This window comes from Henckelia pumila, chromosome 1 (genome assembly GCF_033568475.1).
Source record: "Henckelia pumila isolate YLH828 chromosome 1, ASM3356847v2, whole genome shotgun sequence".
NCBI classification, from domain to species: Eukaryota; Viridiplantae; Streptophyta; class Magnoliopsida; order Lamiales; family Gesneriaceae; genus Henckelia; species Henckelia pumila.
Genome location: NC_133120.1, coordinates 16,461,066 through 16,470,775, shown reverse-complemented (window position 1 = coordinate 16,470,775; position 9,710 = coordinate 16,461,066). Strand labels below are relative to the sequence as shown.

Genomic DNA, 9,710 nt, shown 5'->3' with positions numbered 1-9,710 from the left:
GAGAGTATATATCTTGGTTCAGGCCTTGCAGAAAGATATCATACTTCGACGCATCACTCGCATTAATATGGGGACTGAAAGGTAGCAGATCAAGAAATCGCTGCTGATACTGATCAATAGTCATTGATCCTTGCCTCAAAGTAAGCAACTCCATAGATCGTGCTTGGCAAACAGCCGGAGGAAAATACAATTTCTGGAACTCCCGACAGAAATCCCCCCAAGTCACCTGTCCTCTCTCAGTACGTGCCTGAGCAGCTTTGGCATCCCACCAAAAACGTGCTCTATCCTCTAGAACGAATTCTAGAACTTCCAATTTCTGATCCTCAGTACAATCGAAAGAACGAAAAGTACTCTCGAGTTTAGACATCCAACTCCTCGCCTGTTCAGGATTCTCGCCTCCCACCAAGGGTTTTGGTCCTACTTGCATGAACTTATTGATAGAGTAGCGACGTCTACCCTCATGATGACGATGTTGATCATCCTGATGATGATGGCGACGATGATGATGACCACCTCCCTGGCCAACACTACCGTGACTCTCGTCAGCCATATCCTGAAAAGAATTGCACATTAAAATCCCAAATGTGCAAGAATTACTCAAGACTAAACTAAATCCCAAGTACTAATCCCAAAATCTATGCATGCTCTGATACCAAAAATGTAGTGACCCTGCATAGAATCACCTACTAACTGGCAACTAATAGCATGCATTAAACTTAATACAGCAAAATACTTAACAGAGTAAAAACGTGCGGAAACTTAACCATAATTTACATATCAATTTAGTAATATAATTCAGGCTTAATACTGTAATGATACAACCAAATCGAAATCTTAAACAGTAAACATTATACAGCTATATCGAATCCTGCTGTATAATAAAATCCTCAAGGCTCCTGCTCCCTAGTCCTGCCTTGAACTACCAGCTCCGTCCATCCTGCGACCTGCCCCATGGAATAGGGTGTCCAAGATAACAACTAGGACGTGAGCGCTACGCCCAGTACATAGACATGAGTAAACATATGTATATAATGCATGCAACATGACGACTGGTAAAAGATCATCTGAAAAGTCATGCTCAGAACCGGCGCCATATGAGTGCTGCCACCGCACGGATCAACCTCTGGGTGCAACCACACTCGTCTAGTACACTAGAGTAGACAGACATAAATGCCCCCGCCGTCGCGGTACTCTCAGTGACAGACTATCAAGTATAGAGCTGAGCGGCTCTATAATCAGGTATAACAAGGTATAGGCTCAACGTGTATATGCACATGACATATGAGTATAGAAAACGGTAAATCATACATCATGCCATATAATAATGCCAAATAAATGCAACATATAAACATGTATACTCGCTGGCAATCTCAGTCAATGTGTACGTACCTCTAGGCTAGTTCAAGTAAAGTAGATCCTAGGTTCCAAGCCTATATTCAAAAGTTCACCGTATCACTACATAAATTTTATAAGCCTTAACTAAGCTAATAAGTACTCCCAAAACTTAAATAGATTCCCGAACCATACCTTCGTCCGTAGTTAGCCCTTTGAAGTCGCTAGTCCCGGATGACTATAACCACACCTTGGTTATTCCAGAACCTCTATTATAACCGATAGGGCCCTCAAGTGTATAACTCACACTATATAACTGAAGAAGGAAACTCGGGAATTCGAAATTCAGAAATGAACTCTGAACGGCCCTATTTATAGCCAAATTTCTCGGCTAGGATCGGAACTTCCGATTTCGGGATCGGAGCTTCCGATCCAGCTCATTGCGTGCATGTCTTCCACGCCAGGATCGGAACTTCCGATCTACGATCGGAGCTTCCGATCTGCTCTATGACCGACACTTGTCAAAACTCGCGACTGAGTCATCGATCATTTTTGACAGCTGGGGATCGGAACTTCCGTTCCAGGATCGGAGCTTCCGTTTCGATCGGAGCTTACTATCCAGGATCGGAGCTTACTATCCGGGATCGGAGCTTACTATCCGGGATCGGAACTTACTATCCGGCCCAAAATGAAAAAGCCCAAATTTTACTTCTGAAGTCCAATAACACTCTGAAATTGGTTAAATACCAACCCTTAATCATGTTTAACATATTATTATCTTAAAATGGTATCTGGGTTACTACAAGCTCAATCTTTGTAAAATGACAAGTGTTTCCTCTTATTTAATTTCTTCTCTATTCCATCTTCAACCACAATCTAGTTGATTTGCCAACAACTATAAATTAAAGAAATATTTATATAATAAAGAAAAGACACAAAACATGATATGGGAATCTAAAACATGTCATAAATGGCTTTGCACTTGCACCCCAAAACACAAGCCTTTGGTTTTGCTGTATTTGTACACTCATTCATGACATGTTGGTTGGTTAAACAGTGTGTCACAGTACCTAAAAAACAACCACTTCAAATCAGTAAAAAAAAGTGATCAATAGATTTTTGAGGCAAAGCCAAAAAAAATTATACCACCACTTAGTTGCATATATATTGTTTGCAAGGTATTTAGGAGATATTAATACGTTAGAGAAAAATTTTCAAATTCATCGATCCAATGTCATGTTTTCTATTTTCGTGTTTAAATTTCTCAAAATTAGTTTTAGTTTTATAATTTTTTATTTTTATTTTTTTGCTTTGTTTTTAGTCTTATTTCATCGGAGCACTAATATGACGCTGAAAAATACTTATGTACACACCAGACAATACATATGTAACACTTAAAAATTGTTGACATGTTTGACATCACGTTATCACTCCAATGAAATATGACTAAAAACCATTAACAAAATGTAAAGTTACAAGATTAAGACATAACTAATTATTAACAAGTACTAGAAGACCAGACGAAAAGAAAGAAAAGAAAACAAGGCAATTAACTTAGAAGAATTAATGAACTTTTCTATTTTCCCAATATGTTACACTCATATCTCTACCCTATTTGTCCAAAGGTGACTGACTGAGTGTAATAATTAAAAAGTTGAAAATAGTGTATATTAATTATGAATATGTTAGGTTATAAACCCATGAGGTGTCCATCCCAAAAGGCTTATCTATTGGGTGTTGGAGAACGGAGATCAGATCAATCAGAATTGATACCCGGTGCAGCGGAAGTTTAAAAATTTTATATGGAACGATTCCATAATAGGTATCAAAACTTTACGATTAAATTGTGTGTGTAAAAATTAAATAACAATTATAAATTTTTACCTCCAATCTTGAATCGAGATATGGACACCAACAGATTGCTCTGCTCTTGTTGTATATCCCTGGAACTGATGGACGAACTGTTCTTCAATCAGGTCCACGAACAGAGATTTAATCCCTCTGATAGATTGCACTAAAAAATCTATCAGAAGTTTCTACGAAGAGAATTAACGAATTTGATCCGTTAAACCAGACTGTAATTCAAAATTCACAGACTGGATTTTTCCCGAGCAGAGGGGAGGGGGCGGCGGCCACACTTAAGAAAAACAGGGTTTTCGAAAATTATTTTGTGACCTGTGTTGTGTAATTTCTGTACTGCAATAACTTATTTATAATGTAGGCCGCTAACAGCTTAGGGCCCATTAGTCATAAGTTCAAGCCCGACAAGCAAAGCCCGCAAGTTCAGAAATTAATATAAAATTCATCGTGACTCTGATTGATAAACCGATTTTACCAATGTTCACAGAAACCATTTCTGCACCTTTTAAAGTCAAGATAAATTTTTCTGAATCCGAATTTAGTGATTTCCAAAAATGCCCATCCCTATGTCATTTTAGGAAATCTTACTCCTCTACTCTTAAATAAGAAGTCCCACTTCTTTGTTCATTAAATTTAACTCTTTAAATTTAACTATCTCAACGGGGATTAAAAATCCATTACTCTGTGTGACCCTCAATGGTTCAGGGATACAGCTAGCCGTGGGCTCACAACTCCTTGTGACTCGGAACAACAGTTTCCGACTTGCCCATCGAATCATGGTAAGAGCGCCTAGCAACATCGCCCCATGATTCCCTAGGTATCACTGATAGTGCCTGCAAGAACCAATAGATTTTGGTTAGCATACAGTACGGTCCCTTCATCCATATATCCCGATCGAATCAACAACCATTGGTAAATCGAGAGTCGTTCGAGATTCGATAACTATGCAATACATCTTGAAGATCAAATAGTGATATCGCATGTGCTACTAAGAAACCATTTCTTAAAACACATCATGTACTCTGGCCAGAGATTCGTTACACTAATATCTCCTCAGATCGCATAGGATATCCATACTCGCAAGTATGTGGTGAATCCTTGACAACAAAGCATCGACTCCTATATGTGTTGTAAATGTACCCAATCCCGACACCTGATGACCCCAATAGAGTCGGTAAACGAGTCAAAGCACAGTACTAGCATATAGAGTCTCAATGATGTTTCAAGTAGTAAGGACTAATGGTGTACAACCAAAACCGCGGACTTTATCCACTCGATAAGTAATAACCACTTGGAAAGTCCGGATAGGATAGTTCGATCATTCATCGTATGAATATCCATTTGCATGCTTTGAACATCTCTATGTTCCTTACCAATGAAACGTGGTACTCTGCATCGCAAATGCTAGTCTCAAACTCGAGCGATCCTTATCCTTATTATCGGACGGCTCAATCGACTAGGAACAGTTTAGAATATACAGTGACTATAAGATGTATTTCATGATAGCCATCCCCATGTGCTACCACATCTTACATACACTATAGTATATTCAAGGTCTTTATCAAAACAACAATAGTATATCACAATATAACAATATGAAGAAAGATAAAGTCATTGCCATTAATAAAAGTGTAAATTATATTAAACAAAAGATTGTTTATACAAAGAGTCATCAAAGCCCTTAGCCACAAGTTGGCTCACCGGGCACCCACTCTTTCATTGGGTGGGGTTGGCTCATGAGTTTATAACTAATGCTTTATTAGTTTAATATTTCAATGTTGGATATCATAACATTGCCGACCCCTTGAGAAGCCGACGTCCGCGGCGGCCTACTCTAGGCGGCTTTCACTCACCTTTCAGTATTCAGTGCATGCATTCATGCACCTTAATCCGGCCTATAATTTTTCCAATTATCGACACTGATCCGATGGTAGCCCTTTCCTAGGTCGCCCCTTCCGCTACGTCGGCTCTCAACGAGAGCACCAAATGTTAGGTTATAAACTCATGAGGTTTCCATCCCAAAAGGCTTGCCTATTGGGTGGGGTTGCCTCATGAGTTTATAACTAACTCTTTATTAGTTTAATATTTTAATGTGGGATATCATAACATTGCCGACCCCTTGAGAATCCGACGTCCGCGGCGGCCTACTCTAGGCGGCTTTCACTCACCTTTCAGTATTCAGTGCATGCATTCATGCACCTTAATCCGGCCTATAATTTTCCAATTATCGACACTGATCCGATGGTAGCTCTTTCCTAGGTCGCCCCTTCTGCTACGTCGGCTCTCAACGAGAGCACCAAATGTTAGGTTATAAACCCATGAGGTGTCCATTCCAAAAGGCTTGCCTATTGGGTGGGGTTGCATCATGAGTTTATAACTAACTCTTTATTAGTTTAATATTTCAATGTGGGATATCATAACAGAATATGAAACTTGAATGAGAAAAATCAGATGGAAATCACAATAATACATAGAGGGCGAAGTAAAAGAAAAAACTTATTTTAAAGTTACAAACAAAAAAATTAATGAGCAAAAAACTCCATGTATTTTCAATTTTTTACCTGAAATGGGCAGTGAAGAATTAATGAGCTAATTAACACCCATAAGTGTTTTCAATTTTGTAGTGAAAAATTATGCAATTATCTCATCCATGCTCCAAATCTATTGAACTTGTTTGAAATTTACAATTTATATGGATTTCAAATTAACTCTCCTCCCACCATTTTGTTTTGTTAGACCTAGTATTAAAATGGATCTCAAATCCTTATACAAAATGAAATAATCTAAAATCGAATGCGAAATACTTCCCTTTTATGTATTTTTCTCAAATAATTCTTTTTAAATATATGAAATGATACTCAAGTCGTCGAAATTGGGTTAGTCATGTAACTTTTAGGTAGTGTTTGCAAACACTAAAAATAAGTGATTATGAATTTTTTAAAAACAAATTTGTTAAGAAAAATATCAATAATCACATATTTTTAGAATCTGCAAAAATTACTTTAGTTTTTAGTAATTTTGGTCTACGACACTATACACGCGTATGTGAGTACTATATATATACTGGTATCACGTCAAAACCACGTTGGAGAAGACCAAAATTAGAAAAACAAAAAAAAACAAAAACAAAAAAGGTAGTGAACTAAGACTGAATTTGACACTATAATGACTAAAATCACAAATAGGTAAATATATGTACATGACCAAAATTATAAGTTTCGTTTAAAATATATATCCAAATGCAAATTTAAGGATTCTACCTTAGCAATTTTCAGGTATAAATTTAAAACATAGTGAATTTTTCTCTCTTTATCAAGAGATTTTAGCAACATTTTTTTTTGAAAGGAAGAGATTTTAGCAACATTAAGTTCACATAGGATGTGATTTTTATTTTTTATTTTTTCAAGTTACTCAAGTAATATATACAGAGAAAATAAACTACTGAATTCTCTCTTTTGGAATAAAAAGATAGTGCAAAAATTAAATAAAGAAGCATTTTTTATAGTAGCACATCATCAAATTAATATCAAAATTATATTCCATGACATTTCATATAATTTTACTAAAAGAAGAAACATATTAAAGCTTCGCTTACACAAATGGAAAACTTAGGGTACCTTTTTTTTGACTCATTGCTGTGCTGATGGGAGATATATTAATTATATATGTAGCATCAATGTATGTTCAAATCGGCGGTGGTGTAGAGGAAGAGCCACCGGCGGCTGCAGAGGGCAGCGGCGGTGGCTTCTTTCTCTTCTTCTTCTCATAACTAATCCCTCTTGCCTTGGCCTGTGAATCACGAACTTCGCGTAAATAAAGCCGAACTGCCCGAGCTCCGAAAGGGTTTGCTTCAGGCTTGCCTCCATTCTCCTCATAAGCTGCCCGTAGGCGTCCTATGACCGCATCGAGGCTGCCCCAGGCCTGGCGCAGCGGGCAGGGGCAAGGGGCCGGCGGGTTCGGGTGCCCGTAAAAGGGGCAGACCGGAGTGTGGACCTTCGTTTTCCCGAACTGATCCAGGTACCGGAGGAATTCCAGGACGTGGGCGCCGCTGCAACGGCTGAGCGAGAGTGGGGGGCGGTGGTTGCGGAGGTACTGTCCGAAGGTGTTCCAGTCGCGGCGCTTTTGGTTCTCGTATCGGCTTGCGGAGCTACTACCGGAGGCTTGAGCGCCGGCGGTGGTGATGGTGAAATTGATCATTTCTGGGGTTGATGAGTTCATTTATTGGTGTTTAGGTCTCTAGGGTTCAAGAAAATTAAATGTAGTGTTATGTTGTTGATCATGAAGTTTAATGGGATTTCAAGAAATTGGAGGAGAAAATTTTGGTAGTTTAAGGGTATGGAAGAAGAGAGATATACATTAATTATAGTTTTTGAATAAATTTATGTTTGATCAGTACTAGAAAAGAGTTTGGAAGTTCTATGATGTTTGTTTGCTATTATGTGCAGACATGTGAAAGGATTGGCGATTTTTTCCCTAGAAAAGGGGGAGCAACTGTAGTAACAGTAATGATTGGGTGAGGTGGGGATGGAAAAAGTTTAATCAAGTTATCTTGATTAATATATTTGGAGGGACATTATATTATTAGGGTTTTTTTTTTAAATGAAAACACATTAATACTTGAGATAAGTAGGGTAGGGTATAATATTTTGGGAGGCAAAGGTCATTTTAATTTAGAGATTATAGGTAATTATAGGGAAAATTACAAATTTTGTCATTTTATTTGTTTCAAGTTTTGGTCATGAATGTTGTGTCAAATTTCAGTTTTAAAATATTATCCTTTTTTAAAAAAAAAATTCAATTTTAGTTATTTGTCCACGAGTCGACGACGTGGCACTAACATACGTGGTGCTGACAGGAACTAATGTGTCAATGTGCAACATATTATATTGAAAGATAACTAAAATTGCTAATAAATGAACGAAATGGCCAAAAAACGAAAGATAGTTACTAAAACTGGTCAATTTTGAAAACATGAAAAGAAATAATTCTGCAAAGGGCATAACGTAATAAAAAAACAGTTTTTGGGAAAATTTCAATTTTTGTCATATGATTTTGTCACTTTGCAATTTTGGTACTATATGTTATCAAATTTCAATTTTATCCTATAATTTTTTTTTTGACAATTTTAGTCATTTTTCACTAGTAGTGCTGATGTGACATTATACACATGTGTCACATTAGTACAATTAGTTCCATGGCGCTAAGTCGAAAAAAAACTAAAATAAAATAATAAAAAAAGATAGCAGACTAAAACTAATTTGATAAAAATAAAGAACCAAAATTGAAAAAAGGTACACATATAGGAAGAAAAAATAATTCTTTCCCCCATTTTCAACAATTATATCACATATTTCTCATTTTTAAATTAATTTAATCACGCAAGAGCAGGGGCAGATCTAGGAATTTTATCGAGGGGGGCAGCCGGACAGAACTAACGATCACATATATATATATGTTATCATCACATAAAAACAGTTAAATATAGTACTGAAATTTAAATAATATTGTTAGATTTCAAATTTAACTTACAATATATCGTTTATGACTTGACTTTTTTCTGAAAATAATTAATAATAACTTCATTCGACAAACTACAAAATATATATTTTTCAGTATAAGTAATTAATATTCGTAATAATTTTTACATAAAAACTTTTCCTTTCACTGTAGTTGTTGCGACTTGTAAAAATCAAAGTCAAACTCATAAACTTATAAGCTAACGATTCTTGTGATATGAATCTAGGAGGTGCTCGAAGATTCATATTGTTCCAATATTTGCTCCATGATTTACAATCAGAGTTGAAGAGTTTGGAATACATGGAAACCAATACGGAATTCTTGAATATCATTCTGGAGGTTATTGTAATTTTATTGATGTCAAAAGAGGTCAAGAAAGTGAAGAAAATGAAGGCCAAAGTCGAAGCTGCGGCGCGCCCGTGCCTTACGCCTGCGAAGACCATGCGCGCCCGCTCCACATTGTCGCACGCCCGCACCGTTCCTGCGCAAGGCCAGCGCGTCCGAGATTTCATATCATCTTGCTTTAACAATTTGTTTTTAGGTTTAAAAACCTTAAAACCCAGTTGTGTATAGGTTTAAAAACTTAGTGTTTGGACTTCAATCTTTTAAAGACTATGAGCCACAAATTTTTGGATCACTTTGCACACATTAACAATGAAGCTTAACTTAATTTTTTTAGTCTCTCTCTTATATATTCGTGTTTGGTTCCTAATTTATGTTCATAATTATAATTTTATTTTAAATTTAAAAATATTATAGTAATTTTATAAAAATAAAAATTAAGGGGGGCAGCTGCCCCCCTTGCCCCTTAGTGGAGCCGCCCCTGCACAAGAGGTGCTTTTATTGAATGAAAGAAGAGGATAATTATTTATGAAAAGATAAATCAAGATTTTGGTGAAATATCTCGAGTAATTCTTCTTTGGTTTTTCGACATTCAAGATCCAGCTTTAAATCAAAATTAATCAAGCTAGCATGTGAAGTCAAGAATCACCATGAAGGAA

At 36.7% G+C, this 9,710-nt stretch overlaps 1 protein-coding gene across 1 annotated transcript; it reads right to left on the bottom strand.

Moving 5' to 3' along the window:
* Nucleotides 1–880: 880 nt before the first annotated feature.
* Nucleotides 881–7,687, bottom strand: LOC140874444 (protein LIGHT-DEPENDENT SHORT HYPOCOTYLS 4-like). Its single transcript, XM_073277734.1, has 2 exons — nt 6,810–7,687; nt 881–944 (listed from the first exon to the last, which is right to left on the bottom strand). Exon 1 carries the CDS (start codon nt 7,408–7,410, stop codon nt 6,877–6,879), a length of 534 nt encoding a protein of 177 aa, XP_073133835.1. The 5' UTR covers nt 7,411–7,687; the 3' UTR covers nt 881–944; nt 6,810–6,876.
* Between the last annotated feature and the right edge of the window lie 2,023 nt (nt 7,688–9,710).